Source organism: Giraffa tippelskirchi, chromosome 7 (assembly GCF_054371585.1).
Source record: "Giraffa tippelskirchi isolate mGirTip1 chromosome 7, T2T-mGirTip1v1.2.pri, whole genome shotgun sequence".
NCBI lineage: Eukaryota > Metazoa > Chordata > Mammalia > Artiodactyla > Giraffidae > Giraffa > Giraffa tippelskirchi.
The window spans coordinates 80,875,886-80,893,400 of NC_137281.1; the positions used below are offsets into that span (position 1 = coordinate 80,875,886).

Consider the following 17,515-nt stretch of genomic DNA (forward strand, 5'->3'; position numbering starts at 1 on the left):
TACTGTTTGTTATCACTTATATGTGTAATCTAAAAAGTAAACTAGTGAATATAAAAAAAAAAAAAAAAGGAAACAAACTCACAGATACAGAGAACAAACTAATGGTTACCTGTGGGAAGAGGGACAAGGAAAGGGGCAAGATAGGAATGAGGGATTAAGAGATACAAACTATTATTTAAAAAATAAACTACAAGGATATATTTTAAAGCATGGGAAATATAGTCAATATTTTATAATATCTCTAAGTGGAGTATAATCTGTAAGAATACTGAATCACTATGCTGTACACTTTAACATAGTATTATAAATCAACTATGCTTCAATTTAAAAATTCAAATGAAAAAAGACTGAATATTTTTTTTTTTTAATTTGTTTCTTTCTAATTTTATTTATTTATTTTTGGCTGTGCTGGGTCTTCGCTGCTGTGCAGGCTTTTCTCTAGCTAAGGTGAGCTGGGGGGGTCTACTCTTGAGTTGCAGTGCGAGGGCTGCTCATTGTGGGGGCTTCTCTTGTTGTGGAGCACGGGCTCTAGGGCATGCAGGCTTCAGTAGTTGTGGTACATGGGCTCAGTAGCTGTGGTATGCAGGCTTAGCTGCTCCGTGGCATGTGGGATCTTCCCAGACCAGGGATCAAACCCATGTCTCCTGCATTGGCAGGCAGATTCTTTACCACTGAGCCACCAGGGAAGCCCAAGACTGAATATTCTTAACAACCTACTGATTATTTTTCCATATTTATTACCAGAATAAAAGGTTCTATAATAAATAAAAATTTTAAAATAGAAAAAAATTCTATACAAGCTTAGAAATTTTCCTAATGAGCCTCATAGATGCAGCTGAGGGAGGGTCCACCAGGACTATTATCACCTGATTAGTGGAGAAAAATGGCCCAGAGAGGTGACTTGCCAAGAGTCACAAATATTTGTCTTAGACTATGGTACGGAGAAGGCAATGGCACCCCATTCCAGTACTCTTGCCTGGAAAATCCCATGGACGGAGGAGCCTGGTAGGCTACAGTCCATGGGGTCGCTGGGAGTCAGACACGACTGAGCGACTTCACTTTCACTTTTCCCTTTCATGCACTGGAGAAGGAAATGGCAACCCACTCCAGTATTCTTGCCTGGAGAATCCTAGGGACAGCAGAGCCTGGTGGGCTGCCGTCTGTGGGGTCGCACAGAGTCGGACACGACTGAAGTGACTTAGCAGTAGCAGCATGGTACTGAGAGTAGGGCCTTTAGCAAGCCACTTACCCTGTCTGGAACATCAGATTCTTCTTCTCACAAATAAAGAAAAAGGAGGAAAGAAAACCTAAAGATGGGTTTGCAAAACATCCAGACTCTGACAGCTCTGAAATTCTCTGATTCTTCAATGAATGTCGTTATTTGATCTATAAATTAGTCTCTCAATCCCATACCTACCCCAATGCCGGAAAGAGAAGTTCGGCAAGACCAAACTCTTTGCTGTTTTATTTGCCCTTGGAGATAGTCGCAGGATGTTGGGCCTGAGCACATCTGCCCACATCTATACCCTCTGCCACCCATCCATCCTGCCTGTCACAGGAAAGAGGCAGGAACAGCAGGGGTGAGCAGGCGGCCTCCATCTGCCTGGAACACCTGAGGCAAAAAGGGCTCAATACCGGGACCCTGTCTCCCACACCTCCCCACATAGAAACATGTTATTACCATTTCATCCCAAAGCTTACAGTCTAAGCAGGACCCAGAACCTTGGAACTGAACAATTCTGGACAAGTTCGCCTCTGCCTGACCTTGTCTTCAGTTCTCACATGCTTGTTTAGAAGCACTGAGGTTGATGTAGCTTCTTGGTTTGCCTTGCCCCGTGTTCTGCCTACCTTGCCCCAGCTCTGCCACCGCAGCTGCAGTGTGGACTGCATCTAGCCCAGCCCAGTCAGGGAGTGTAGAGCTGGGCTTCTGCAGCACCTCTCCCACAGCCCTCTCTCCCCACTGGCCCTGCCCCTGGTGGAAGGTGCAATGGACTTTTTTTTGCAACCAATCAAATTAGAAATAGAATGTAAACCACATAAGTAAGCCACATGTGTAATTTTAATTTTCTACTCATGCTTAGTCGCTCAGCAGTGTCCAACTCTCTGCGACCCCGTGAACTGTAGCCTGCCAGGCATGTCTGTCCATGGGACTTCCCAGGCAAGAATACTAGAGTGGGCAGCCATTTCCTCTCCAGGGGATCTTCCCGACCCAGGGATCTAACCCAGGTCTCCTGCATTGAAGGCAGATTCTTTACCCTCTGAGCCACCAGGGAAGTAGTCTCATTTTAAAATGTAACTGAAAAATCAATTAAAATAATTTTAATACATAATGTGTTTTATTTAAAATAAGCAAGATAGTATCATTTGACATGTTATCCATATATAGTATCATTTCAACTTGTAATCTGCATATAAATATATTGAGATATTTCACATTCTTTTTTACCTCCTGATTCTTCAAAGTCTGGTGTGTATTTTACATTTATGAAAGTAAAAGTGAAAGTCGCTCCATCGTGTCTGACTCTTTGTGACCCCATGGACTATGTAGTCCATGGAATTCTCCAGGCCAGAATACTGGAGTGGGTAGCCTTTCCCTTCTCCAGGGGATCTTCCCAACCCAGGGATCGAACCCAGGTCTCCTGCATTGCAGGCAGATTCTTTACCAGCTGAGCCACAAGGCAAGCCCTTTACATTTATAGCATATCTGAATTCGAACCAAACACATCTCAAGTGCTTGATAGGTACACGTGTCCAGTGGCTACCATAACAGATAGTGCAGATCTAGAATATACATGAGTTTATATATAATTTTACTTACCATAAATCTGCTAATGTTAACATTTTGTTATATTGTCATCTAGTCCTTTCTAGATATAATTTTTACAAAGTCATATAGACAATATGACTTTATATCCTTCTCTTGCTGTTTTATGTATCTTCCTACATCATCAAAAGTTATTCGCAATCACTGTCTTTAATGATCATATCATAGACTCTCCCATCACATGGATGTGTCATGATCTCCTTAGCCAATGACCAGATGTTGTACAGCTGCAAATTTTCAATTTTACAAGTATTGCCGAGATGAAGTTTTTTGTGTTTTTCATGCTTCTTAATGCCTTAATGTAAACCTCTCTAGTATTGTAGCCATTTTTAACAAAATGGGTTTTGAATATCATAAATCAGTCGAACAACTATCAACAAGTGCTTTATAATGGGCAGCTGATACAGCTTGGCTTCTTGTCCCAGCCCTTTGATACCTGGCTCTGAAACCCAGGGCAAACCACTTTGCTTCTTACACTTGAGTTACTCTATTTATAAGATAAACTGACTGTATTAGATGATTTCTGAGAGTCTTTCCAAGCACTAACCTTCAATGGTATTTTTCCCTCACCCTCACATCTAACCAATTAACCTATCAAGCTAGTAATTTCAAGTCCTAAAGTAACGTCAAAGCCACCTCCTAAACATTTAAAAATATATCTACTTCTCTCCATCCCAGTCACAGTGCCTTTTTACAGTGCTATGTACATCATCTCACATCTAAAGTGTGTTGGGAGTATCCATTGTCGAGAGAGATTGAGTTCTAAACGTAACAGCAAAATCCAAGATCAAAATAGGACCAAATGAGATATGTGTGAAAGCCTAGGGCTGGCACAGAGTTGATGCTCAATGAATATTTGCTGCCTTTAAATCTGAAACCAGCTTCCAGAGCCTCACTTAGACCCAGTCCCTGAAAGGCTGTGGAGGAGTTCACTGTGAAAATTCAGAGGTGCTGCTGTGCCCTGCTGGGAGCCAGCCTGCCCCAGACACTGGGCGCTCTCAGAAGACAAAGACTCAGCAGTTTCCCCTAAAGGGCTGACAGTCTAGAGGGGGAAATAGGAACCCTTGTCTGCAAAACAAAGATGCCTTAGGCAGTGTCTTCAATAGAAAAACCAGATGGAGAACAGAACAATTATCTGAGCAATTCAGGCAAGCCTGCTGTTGAGGAAAAGGCTTGAAGAAATTTGTTCTGTTTCCTTTGTGAACCAAGGGGTTAGGGAAGCCTGGGGTAGCAAAACTACTTTGGATCTACAAAAAGTTCAGAGTTCTGGCCTATGCTCTGTGATCTTAGGCAAACCATGAAGCCACTTTTTGATCTTAGCATCCTCGTGGGTCAAATAGAGTTAATACCAACCTTGTTCACACCTAACCATCAACTGGATTGAGTTGTGAGGTTGAACCCAATGTTTATGAATGGGGAAAATAGCTATTAAATGAGGCAATCTAATAGCTGCATAGAAAACTGAAAATGTGTCTCCTAAAATTCTACTCCTCTTAAAGGAAATGTTTAGTATTCATCAATAACATCTGTATTGAACTTTATAATATGTAAGGGAATTTTATATCCATTTATTCTATTTTGCTTTCAAAACCTCTTGTGGTATGTATTATCATTTGTGCCTTTTACACATAAAGATACTGAGACTGAGAGAGTTTAAATAACTGTTCAAGTTTGCACTATTTGCGAGGGCCAGATTTAGGCTCTCCAACTCTTTGATTCTTATTCCCCTACTCTGTTCTGCTTCCCACTAAAATCCTTATCACCCAAACATTAATATTATTAACATAATATTAGTAATGTTTGTTATATGTAATTCCTTTGATCAAGGACTCTGCAGCATCAATAGAAGCTCTGAAAAAAAGTTGCCCGACATGTAAGAACAGCAAGTTCACTTTCTCATATTAAGGAAAAGTAGCTGTCCTCATCTGATTTGCATTTTATGCCATACAGCAGGAAATATTTAAGTTGACAAATAGGATATTTACAACTGCAACAGATACTTGGCAGTTAGTTTTTAACAATTGTTGCAAATGTGATTTATTTGCTATTATAAAACGGCATTACTGTGCGAATATGACTCCTGAAATTAGCTTCAGTTTAGCAAGGGGCCTTGACAGCCTGACCTCTTAATATCCTTATAATGATGCCATTTACATTCAATGCTTACCCAAGTCACTCACTGCTAGATTTGTTTGACAGGCGTCCACTCTAGGGCAGATGTATTATGTACTTTAACATACCAAGTTGGTGTGTGAGGCACATGTAGGCCTTCTAAGGGGAAAAACTATTTAATCAAGTCTTCATGAAAATGTGTTAGTTTCCAACTTCCTACAGTGAAAATGCATTACTGCTAATTATAGCATACTCCAGAAACACAATACTTCATGTTTTCTCCACAAGACATTTCCATGCCATGGATATATTAAACAAAAACATGTTTGATCCTCTGTGCTTTAGCTTTTAGTATGATTGGGAAACTGGTCCAGGGTAAGGATGGACTGGGTCAGGATTGATGCCATCTCCTTCAGCAGGGAAGGGGCAGAGGGTAGACTTAGTGCCAGGCAGAACTGTATTCAAACTGGATTCAAACCCCAGTACCACCACTTCCTAGACACAGTTACCTTTCTGAACCTCTGTTTCTTTATCAGTGACATAGAGCTGTTATATTTAAGGTTATTATAAAGATCTGAGATGTCTGTGAAGCCCCTGGCACACTGGAGGTACTTGACACACAGAGACTGGTCATGTGTGTGTGACTTGTCAAAGCTCAGATGTTACTTTCTCCATGATACAGCCCTGACATCACTAGCCAAACTCGATCTGTCCATTCCTTCTGCTTTGGTGGTACTTTGTTCCATCCCTCAAGTGTTCACTGTGTTATAATTAATTGAATATGATTCTGTCTTCCCCTTCTTGGTAGTAGGATCCATGCCTCTGCCTTTTACACTTAGATGACTAGCACAGTAATACGCCTTGAGCATTGAACTGAGGATGATTCTGGATTCAGGGTAGGGTAGGGGAGTGACAAGAGAAATTAAGGATGGTCTGCCACAGGAGAGGGTAGCACATGACCCACATTGCCAACAGCAGTTTAGCACCTAGTAGATGCTCAGTAAGTATCTGTCAAGGGAGTTACTGGACATTAATCAAGCATCTAATGACTTAAGAGGTAATTTATTGCTTACATGTATCTGTCTCTCAAAGCATTTTAATTTCTATTGCATCATAGTATCCTTCTAGGACTTCCCAGGTGGCACAGTGGTAAAGAATCCACCTGCTAATGCAGGAAACACTGGAGACAGGGGTTTGATCCCTGGGTCAGGAAGATCCCCTGAAGTAAGAAATGGCAACCTACTCCAGTATTCTTGCCTGGGAAATTCCATGGACAGAGGAGCCTGGTGGGCTGCAGTCCATGCGGTCACAAAGAGTTGGACACAACTGAACAACTGAGCATGCATGCATGCACACATCCTTCTAATAACCCTGGTATTCAGCTATGGTGACTACTATCATGGTTTCCTGGCATAGGGTGGGCGAAATGACTTTCTTCTCCTCTTAAGGTAAAAATAGTAGTAGAGCTAAGGCTTATCGGCCAACCCTAAGCTTCCCTTAAGAATCATATTGCAACATATGGAATCTAGGAAAATAGTACTGATGAAACTATTTGCAGGGAGGAAATAGAGATGCAGACATAGAGAACGGACTTGTGCACACAGCAGGGTAGGAGAGGGAAGGATGAATTAAGAAAGCAGCATTGACATATATACAGTATCATGTGTAAAATAGATAGCTAGTGGGAAGCTGCATTATAGAGAACCCAGCCTGGTGCTCTGTGACAGCCTAGAGAGCTTGGATGGGAGCAAGGAGGGAGGCTCAAGAAGGAGGGGATATATATATATAATTATAGCTTATTTGCATTGTTGTACTGCAGAAACACCAACACAACATTGTAAAGCAATTATCCTCCAATTTAACAAAAAAAAAACCCAAAAACTAAATTTAAACTTTCCACAATAAAAAAGTTATTTTCCCTCCAAAAAAAAGAAGAATCATATTACAATTCCCAGAGAAGCCAGCACTGCTTTTTCTGAAGCCAGGGCAAACTGCCCTTTTCTAATATTTACTCACCTTTGCCAGCTCTGTCTGCTCCCCTTTAACTCCGCATCCTCTGGAGTTCCCATCCAACTTCATTTCTCAGTTGAAAGCCTTGCACTGGCCACTTTAGAAATGGCCAAGCACAGGCAGAAAAATCAAAGGGTACAGGAGACTTTCGGAACCAGGCCTCTCCATCAGATTATCTTGGCCAGGTATTTACAGTTGTGTAAACGCCCCACAAGAACCTTGAATCTTCTGACACGAATCAGATTGAAGGCTCTATCCTGTTGAACAAAGGAGAAACATGAGCAAGAGCATCTTAAGTCACGTATTCACTGGTGTAGTCGGGTCTGGTGTGGTTCAGGGTGGTTCAGGGCGGGGTCATGGATGGTAGGGGCCTTCTCTCCTGCTGGTTGTTCGTACCCTCACTTCGCGGTTCCTGTTCTACTCAGGTGTGGGCAACAGGCCTCAATCTCTCGTACAGTGACCAGCTGGCCCTTACTCAGCTCACCTTATACTTGACCAATGGCCACCTGGATTGCAGTTTGAGCACCCTTGAAGTGCCCCGCTTTGCTCCCAAGAAAGACAAGAAAATGAGCAACCTAAATGTTCAGAAAGTGCCGGTAAGTGACCAATGATGCATCCTGATTCTCCTCAGTGCCATTTACTGAGCTCTGGTTGTGTGCCAAGCTCTATGGGTCCAGAGGGAAGAAAGAATTTCAGGCAAATCTTTGAATCTTCCAAAATGGGCTTCTGGTATATGAATATAGGAGAGGGGAGGCAGCATTCTATAGGAACGGGGAATGTAGGAATGGGGAGAAGCACCATGTGGAAGAATGGAAGAGCATGGGGCTTTCCAGGGCTGGATGTCTAGGTGTTCCCCTCTGTTCTCTTCTCAGCTCACTTCCCAGGACAAGTACATCTATATCCACTGCTGCAGTTACCAGAAGCTTCCAACCAAACATGTATTTTTCTAGCCCAAATCTCTTTTTTGAGCCTCCGACTCATAGATTCCATATTCAACAGAATGTTGGAGAGTCTTCAGGCTCAAAATACCCACAGTTGCACTCAAGGTTTCTCCTTCCTTATACTTCCTCTTGGTGAGTCAGGCCAGAAGCTGATCAGTCACCCTATGTCCCAACATCCAGTCAGCAAGCAGCTCAAGTTGTTGCCTGCTGCTAAAATGCCTCAACTCTGACCCCTCCTCTCCCCATCAAAGATACAGCCTTCATTTCAGTTTTCAGGGTCTCACACTAGTGTTATAATAGCTTCTCACTAAGATTCCCTGCCTCCTCTCAAGGTAGTCAAAGCAGTCAAGGCAAATCTGAGCATGTTACTCCCCTACTTATGATTCTGAAATGACTCCTGTCATTTTTGGGAAAATTCCAACTTCTCAGCTTGGTTGATGAGGCCCCTCATGATCCATGGCCCAGTCTCCCATCTCTTCCCTAGCTTATCTCTAGGGGGCTGGAGGCAGTAGTTCTGGGACTGGTTAAGGTTTACCAACCTCAGGACTCTGGGTAACAAAGGGTAAACCTCTATGGGGACAGTGGGCTAGGTTGGTCCTGGGGAAGGAGAGCAAAGGTCAAGAGGACCAGATGGCCCTTCCTATAGGTGGGATATGCAAGCAGATTGGGGCTCAAGCCACAGCTGCTCTGACCATGCCAGAGGGTTTCTTCTGCCTCCTCTCACAATAGTGGGCTTTGTGCCCTTTTTGCAAATGAAGCTCTACTTGAGATCTGAATATGTCAGGCAGATAAAAGAGGAATGCCAGTGGTTAATAGAACCCCCACACCAGTTCCCTAGAGATATCATTTCAGAGCAGTATCTGCTGCCTCTCTCTTGAGTCTCTTTGGATCCAAGAGACACCTCTCGGTTTAAGGAACCCTGTTTTGACTCTGCCAAGGATCCCTATGTCAACTTCCTTAGCAGGAACTCAGCGTACACTTGGAAGGGTAGCCTGAAAAGGGTGCCAGCTGTCTTGTGGGGGGCTCAAGCAGCAGCCTCCTCCTCCTCCTCAATTCACTTGTCCTGTGAGATACCCTTGTTCATGCGAATCCCTTAGATCTCTTTGCTTATTAAGATGAGAAGCAGAATTGGACTAGGGATGAGAAACAGACCAAGGACCTTGCTAGGGATATCCCAGGTTTGGTCCCACCTGTTCCCTCTGTCCTCACCAAAGGGATCTTTACAAGACTCTAAGTTCAGTGCCAGAGGGAGGGACAGCAGTAGATTTTGATACCTTCTGGCTTAGCAAAACTAACTCCATGCCATTTCCCAAAGGAAGCTGGAAGCTGAGTTAGTATTCAACACAAGACTTCCAAAGACAGTTCGCTGCATTTAAATATGTTGCTTCAGAAACCTGCAAGCAGAAGCTTCACTTGGAATTAGAAGCACTCTCCCATCTTCCCCGTCTTGCCTATAGATTTCAATCCTAGCTGAAGGCAACATACAGGAATTCTCCTGAGATCAAGAGTCTAAAACACTTTTAGGAATTGTCTGCACTCAAGAGGGAAGCATTATGATCTTCAGTAAATCAAATGTCTCTACAATCACTGAAGAAGAGCTATGCAGGTTTACTGATGGAGGGACAAACTGAAAGTACTTTTGGTTGTAGAAAGATAAACTGAGGTTCTCACCCTCGTGCCACTGTGCACGTGTACACACGTGCTCCGATGCATATGTGTACCTGTGATGGGAAAGTTTTAAAGGAAGCGTGCACACATGCACATGGTACAATTGACAACCAAAGTGAAGCTCCTGAACAAGTGTGAACAGACTGTGATGCTGTCAAGTTTACAATCAGTCAGCTGACAAGCCCCTTTGAAGACAAGTAAAAGGAAATGCACAGATAGAACCTAGGAATAATGAGGGCATGTTCAGAATGAGTCCCTATAAAAGATTTCTAGTTGGGGCCTATTCCTTTAAATAATATGCTGTGCAGGGGGAAAGCAAAAACTTTTCTGAACTCTAAGAAGAGCTATTGTCCCCTTAGTAGAAACAGGTGGCAAATCACTCTCATTTAGACCCGTTTAGACCACGTGCATGGACTTCTGGTCCAGTGTCCTCCACAAATAACCACTTGAAGGTGGAAACAAGATCAGATGAGTCCCTGACGTGTGTGTTTTGAAAATGAAAAGGAGTCACCTAACGGCTTTTTAACTTTTAATTAACATTCTGTCAGAGTGGACATAAATTGTTATCCTTTTCTACCCGTTTTTACTGTTCTCTCTCAGTGGACCCTCCACACTACAGTTGGTGACGTGGCCAAAAGGGATCATCTCTGCAAACATCTTAAAACAACCCCAGTCATTTATAAGCATTTTAACAGCACATGATCTGTAATGAATGATTAAGTAAAACCTTTTGTGTTAAATTATGATGTTAATAATGATTCTGTCTCCTGTAATTTATTATGAATTCTCCAACGCTTCGGGTTTGATTTTGATAGAATGCAACAACAACAGAGTTTATGTGATGACTTTATTTTTAGAACTCCTTCTTTGAAGGCACACATTTCCCCACTACTGCTGCTACTGTAATTATGTACAAAACCAATCACTCATTAGAGTTAGGATACATTATCTTCTAGACAGATGAGGCTAAATAAGCAACACATTAATAATTCAGAGAGCAGTTCATTATGCATGTGGATGCCTGCTTCGTAACTGAAATAAGAACCTCATCAGCCTCTGCCAACCCTTAAACAATAGTTCTGTGTTATTGCCACCACATTCAAGTTTACGCTTGTTAAACTGCTACTTGGATTATTTTATCAAGCATTCATTTATTTGTGGTCCCTTACTGCTGAGAACAGATTTTGGAAGCTCCTCTTTTAAGTTAATGATTTGGGCAATGGGTGTTATTAATTCTCAGAATATTATAAACATGATTAATTTTCAGGCAGAGATTTATTACATAAGGATTTCAACTATGTCAACTGAAATGCATCACTGTCAAAACAAGTATCATGGCGAAAATAGAATATGCTCCACACTTCAAGTGCTGGTGCTCAGAACTAAATCAATTTAAATTGTGGTTGAAGCAAAATTATATTCTCCAGTGAAAAGGAGTATTTCAAGCTTCCTTTATTTAGCTTGAAGCGTTCTTGTTAGATTGTGATTTAGAAAGGTAGTTTAATAAAACTAGACTTCTACCAGTAATATTTTGTCTTCTATTTTTTTTCCCCTTGTTTTCCTAGAAAAGGCTAATCTCTGAAATTCCCACACACTCCAAATGTGGCCAGTGGGAATTTGGAGAGAACATGACTGCACTGGAAGTCAGGGGTCATGAATTCTGATCCTTTCTTGGGCCTCAGTTTCCTGTTTTGCAAAATAGGGGAGGTTTAAATGACCCCTAGAGTCTCCTGAGGCATTTACTTTTTATGGGGCTTCTATGTAGAGTAGGACTCTGTTTCAAGCCTGACCTATGCACCGTCATATACAGTGAGGCCTGGGAATGGAGAATTTGTCCTATAAGGAGATACAGGAAGGGCCCATCCCTCTGTACCACAGCCTTCCATTGAAAGGTCTTTTTCTTGAAGAATCTTTTAGAAAGGTGTAACACTGTTGTGACAGGTCACACTGTAAGTCCTCACCAGCCACACCTTAGCTATCAGTTAAAACTTTCAGCCAGAATCAATTGGAAGTAAGTTCACCTACTTTGTGCCAAGCATTCTGCTAAGCACAGGGGTATAAGGATAAGTAGTAAAGAGCTCTAAGTTTTGCAGAGAACTGAGATAGGTCAGCATATAACTATAATACATATAATAACATGATAATAATATCCAAAATATACTGAGCCTTTACTCCTCACCAGGTACTTTAACCAAGTGCTTTACATGAATCTTATACAACATAATATATGAGGCGGGTGCTATTATTACGCTCATTTTTAGATAGGAAGACTGAGATTAAGAAATGTTAAGCAACTTGTGGAAAGTCACTCAACAAGCAAGTGTGGAAGCCAGGATTATGCCTAGGCCTGTGTATCTGACCATTGTGCTACCCAACCTGCCTTGTGTTGGCTGAGAGTGAATGATTCAACCCCAGAATACAGCTTCAGCTCATCCCTGAAGAAATTTCTTGGTGAAGCCATGGAAAAAGCTCTTCTTCCAAAGGAGGCTTCATCTCCCTGTGTGAGGTTATTTGCAGACATATTAGCATTATCCATGGGTTCCTAGTCTGCTCTGAGCTAGGCCAGGACTCAGTGAGCCCTGAATGGTCCAGATGGTTGTGGAGGAGTCTTCTGATGCAATAAAACCCATTTAGATTATGACTCCCTTGGTAAACCTAAATGGATTTTACAGCATCAGAAGCAAGTTGGTTAAAAATGATACTTTCTATTTGTTATAATTTGTATAATGCTTTACACTTTAAATAGATGTGAGCTTATTTAACCACTAGACCATTAAGGTATGACCTAAATCAAATCCTTTACTATTATACAGTGGAAGTGACAAATAGATGCAAAGGATTAGATCCGATAGACAGAGTGCCTGAAGAACTATGGACGGAGGTTTGTGACATTGTATAGGAGGCAGTAATCAAAATCATCCCCAAGAAGAAGAAATGCAAACAGGCACAATGGTTATCTGAGGAGGCCTTACAAATAACTGGGAAAAGAAGAGAAGCTAAAGGCAAAGGAGAAAAGGAAAGATATACCCATCTGAATGCAGAGTTCCAAAGAATAGCAAGGAGAGATAAGAAAGCCTTCCTCAGTGATCAGTGCAAAGAAATAGAGGAAACAATAGAATGGGAAAGACTAGAGATCTCTTCAAGAAAATTAGAGATACCAAGGGAACATTTTGTGCAAAGATGAGCATAATAAAGGACAGAAACGGTATAGACCTAATAGAAGCAGAAGATGTTAAGAAAAGGTGGCAAGAATACACAGAAGAACTATACAAAAAAGATCTTAATGACCCAAATAACCATGATGGTGTGATCATTTACCTAGAGCTAGACATACTGGAGTCTGAAGTCAAGTGGGCCTTAGGAAGCATCACTACAAACAAAGCTAGAGGAGATGATGTAATTCCAGCTGAGCTATTTCAAGTCCTAAAAGATGATGCTGTGAAAGTGCTGCACTCAATATGCTAGCAAATTTGGAAAACTCAGCCATGGCCACAGACCTGGAAAAGGTCAGTTTTTATTCCAATCCCAAAGAAAGGCAATGCCAAAGAATGTTCCAACTACTGCACAACTGCACTCATCTCACAGGCTATCAAAGTAATGCTCAAATTTTTCAAGTGAGGCTTCAACAGTACATGAACCGTGAACTTCCAGATGTTCAAGATTTAGAAAAGGATTTAGAAAAGGCAGAGGAATCAGAGATCAAATTGTCAACATATGTTGGATCACAGAAAAAACAAGAGAGTTCCAGAAAAACACCTACTTCTGCTTTATTGACTACGCCAAAACTTTTGACTGTGTGGATCATAACAAACTGTGAAAAATTCTTAAACAGATGGGAATACCAGACCACCTTACCTGCCTCCTGAGAAATCTGTATGCAGGTCAAGAAGCAGCAGTTAGAGTGGGACATGGAACAACGGACTGGTTCCAAATTGGGAAAGGAGTACATCAAGGCTGTATTTTGTCACCCGGTTTATTTAACTTATATGCAGAGTACATCATACAAAATGCCGGGATGGATGAAGCACAAGCAGGAATCAAGATTGCCAGGAGAAATATCAATAACCTCAGATATGCAGATGACACCACTGTAATGGCAGAAAGCATAGAGGAACTGAAGAGCCTCTTGATGAAAGTGAAAGAAGAGCGTGAAAAAGCTGGCTTAAAACAACATTTGGAAAACTAAGACCATGGCATCTGGTCCCATCACTTCATGGCAAATAGATAGGAAAACAATGGAAAGAGTGACAGACTTTATTCTTTGGGGCTCCAAAATCACTGCAGATGGTGACTGCAGCCATGAAATTAAAAGACACTTGCTCCTTGAAAGAAAAGCTATGGCCAACCTAGACAGCATATTAAAAAGCAGAGACATTACTTTGCCAACAAAGGTCCATCTAGTCAAAGCTATGGTTTTTCCAGTAGTCATGTATAGATGTGAGAGTTTGACCATAAAGAAAGCTGAGCACTGAAGAATTGATGCTTTTGAACTGTGGTGTTGGAGAAGACTCTTGAGAGTCCTTTGGACTGCAAGGAGATCCAACCAGTCAATCCTAAAGGAAATCAGTCCTGAATATTTATTGGAAGGACTGATGCAGAAGTTGAAAGTCCAATACTTTGGCCACCTGATGGGAAGAATTGACTCATTGGAAAAGACCCTGATGCTGGGAAAGATTGAAGGCAGGAGGAGAAGGGGACCACAGAATGGGATATTTTAATGGCATCACCGTCTCGATGGACATGAGTTTGGGTGGACTCTGGGAGTTGGTGATGGACAGAGATGCCTGGCGTGCTGCAGTCCATGGGGTCACAAAGAGTCTGATGCAACTGAGCAACTAAACTGGGCTTATTTGATCCCCATGATAACCCCAAGAATAATTAAGACATGGGCTAGCATACTCATTTTACAGATTAAAGGAAAGTAAGGCTAAAGGTAAAGGTAAATGAGCTGCCCAAGATCATAAAGTTAAGTAAGTAGAAAAGCCCAGGTTTTCTGATTGAAGTCCCTTTCTGATGAAAAGATTTACTGGTTGGTTGTTTAATTTCAAATATTTTATCTTATTTGTGAAATAATTTAGCTTAACAAATGTTAATAAGAGCTAGCTTGGTTTTGAGTGCTTACTCTGTGCCAGACACTGTTCCAAGGTCTTTATGAACTCATCTAATCCTTGAGACAATACTGTCATCTATGCTGTCAGTCTGGATAAAAGACAACCCTAGATCATTGACTGTTTTTGCCTATAGAGACTGCAGACGTGGTTAAGTCTTTAAAAAATATAGGTGTATCATGTATGTTCATCTTTATTTGCATTATTATAACACATTTATTAAGCACTTAAGCTAGGAATTTCACCAAGCATCCAGGATACAGGGACATTTGGCAAAGTCCCTGTCCTCAAAGAGTTGAAAAGAAATATAAAATAGATAGCACACACACAAAGGAAAACCATGAGGTCTCATTTAAGTGCCTTTTGAGTGACAGTCCCTTAACTTGCTGCTGGGGTTCTTAGGAGAAACAATTGTGGACAGGTAGGGACAGAGAACACTTTGCTCAGAACATAGAACTTGGTCTGGCCTTACAGACTAAGGCAGTCACCAGGCGACATGGAGAGGGAGACCTTCTCCAGCAGAAAGGACAGTAGCTGAAGAGAGACTGTGGTCTATTATGAACCAGCTGGACTGGGACAGAGATTATGGGATGCGGGGAGTGGGAAAAATTATTGAGAAAGTTGGGGAGTCTTGAAGGCAAGAAGGAGACACTGAAGAGTTCAGAGCACTGACCAACCTGAGTTTGGAAAACATTAAATTGTGGTTGTAATGCTCAATATCCCAGGTCCAGTGGAGGAAGGAACAGCCTGGAAAATTACATTTGGTATAGGTCTCCAATGCTCCAGGCCCTGTGGAAGTCTTCAAAGAAACAGCAACAATAATAGTAGCTACTGTGTATCAAGTACTGGGAGAAGGCAATGGCAACCCACTCCAGTACTCTTGCCTGGAAAATCCCATGGACGGAGGAGCCTGGTAGGCTGCAGTCTATGGGGTCGCTAGGAGTCGGACACGACTGAGTGACTTTCCTTTCACTTTTCACTTTCATGCATTGGAGGAGGAAATGGCAACCCACTCCAGTGTTCTTGTCTGGAGAATCCCAGGGACGGCAGAGCCTGGTGGGCTGCCGTCTATGGGGTCGCACAGAGTTGGCCACGACTAAAGCGACTTAGCAGCAGCAGCAGCAGCAGTGTATCAAGTACTGGGTGTTTTTTTTAATCATCAGAAGTCAGAGAAGTTAAATGACATATTCAGTATCACACATAGTGGCCTAGTCAGGTTTTGCTCTTTGGTCATTCTGACTCTGTATAACCTCTCCACTACTGAATTCTGCTTGTACCTGCACCTCCCTAGTAGGCTACAATGGTCTGGACTAGGACATGGAAAAGAAGACATTACTTGGAGACATATACCAAATATCCTGGTTTTTCTTTCCAATTCCTTATGAATCAGAAGCCCAGGTCTGGGAGGAGGGGAATTGCAGCCTGTCTCCATAGAGTAGAAGAAACCTCAGGATAGTTGCTGTCTGGTAATACTGAACAGTGAGCTCTTCTGCCTCGCTTTGGAGCCAAGACACGCACTGAGCTGGATCCTGGTATCAGATGCCTGCCCATCTCTCTCCCTCACTGACTGGTGCCTGATCTTGGGTTTGCTAGTTTATATACTATAGCAGCATAAGACAAGTTTAGAAGACAAAAATAACCTTGGAATTATCTTGTGAATTCATGGTAATTACCACGCAATTACATGCTCAGTAACCACAATGGAATTTCAGAGTATTTACAGCTCACTTCAATACACAAAAGCTCAGGCTTCTGGGCCTCTGTTGCTGTGCTCCTGCATGGCACAGCCTGGCGTGGCAGGGTGAGCAGGCCTGGTGGTCATGCTCCCCCAGACTGATTGCATAGCTGAGCCAGAGCTTCTCTTAGCCAGTTCTTGTTACCCTCCAGTTATCTCTGCCAGAGCTACACTGTCCTCCAAAAGATGTCCTCTAGGGGCAAGGCCTGGGATGACTGTCCTGAGCTGTCATTTTCTAGAGCAGGTGTGACTGTCCCCTGTTTTGTGAATCAATCTCTGTTTCTGCCCCAAAGCTCTCAGTAACTGTAAGTCCACTGAATTACATCCTTTGAAGTGCCTCTTCAGTCCGAGAGAAGTGCAGTCCACTTACTTTATTTCACGTCTCCATTCTTTTCAAGAAACACTGAACACTAGCATCATGTCCAGCCTGGGGATTCAGAAGCCAAACAGTACCTGCCCTCAGAAAACTCCCAGTCATGAAAGGGAGCCAGCCAGGAGAACAACTCATAATAGGTTAGGGAGATAACAAAGTACCGTTGTGAGACATAGATGGTCAAATAGATTTTCTTTTGTAAAAGTAGAATTCCCAGTGGCTCCAAGTGGGGTAATACCAGTGGAGGTGCACAGCTAGATGCATTTGCCTGTGGGAGCCTAACATTTTTGTAGATGTGGCCCCTGCTTATGTGTGGGCTTAATTACTACTACTGATAACGTGACCATCAGATACACTATGTAAATGTTGAAGGAAAAGACACAATATGTGGGGGACGTATGTCACAAAAGATGAACGTGAAATCTGTGTGTGTGTCTGTGTGTGAGATGTGGGGGAAAGGATGTTTATTTTCTGCTGGGTACTCAGTCAGCTGCTGCTGCTGCTGCTAAGTCGCTTCAGTCGTGTCCGACTGTGTGCGACCCCATAGACGGCAGCCCACCAGGCTCCCCCGTCCCTGGGATTCTCCAGGCAAGAACACTGGAGTGGGTTGCCATTTCCTTCTCCAACGCACAAAAGTGAAAAGTGAAAGTGAAGTTGCTCAGTTGTGTCTGACTCTTAGCGACCCCATGGACTGAAGCCTGCCAGGCTCCTCCGTCCATGGGATTTTCCAGGCACGAGTACTGG

General features: G+C 42.4%; 1 protein-coding gene and 1 long non-coding RNA gene across 19 annotated transcripts in view; one reads left to right on the plus strand and one right to left on the minus strand.

Moving 5' to 3' along the window:
• The window catches only part of IQCH (IQ motif containing H), a 220,420-nt gene that overhangs the window by 185,755 nt on the left and 17,150 nt on the right, over positions 1–17,515 (plus strand). For 7 of the 15 annotated variants that reach the window (XR_014060030.1, XR_014060029.1, XM_081511827.1 and 4 more), the window contains one exon: positions 7,372–7,542. The exons of 2 other annotated variants lie outside the window; for them this stretch is intronic. Coding sequence is in view for 11 of the 13 variants with exons in the window: in XM_081511827.1 (XP_081367953.1) it covers positions 7,372–7,542 (171 nt within the window). In the remaining 2 variants the exon portion in view is untranslated. Of the gene's footprint in view, positions 1–7,371; positions 7,543–7,818; positions 7,981–9,202; positions 10,314–17,515 lie in introns of those variants that run through there. 6 more of the 15 variants (XM_081511839.1, XM_081511840.1, XM_081511833.1 and 3 more) reach the window with 4 other exon arrangements.
• Positions 1–17,515, minus strand: part of LOC145514311 (uncharacterized) — a 178,579-nt gene that overhangs the window by 121,204 nt on the left and 39,860 nt on the right. For all 4 annotated transcript variants that reach the window (XR_014060039.1, XR_014060037.1, XR_014060038.1 and 1 more), the window contains exon 5: positions 6,953–7,203. This is a non-coding gene — a long non-coding RNA (uncharacterized LOC145514311). The remainder of the gene's footprint in view (positions 1–6,952; positions 7,204–17,515) is intronic.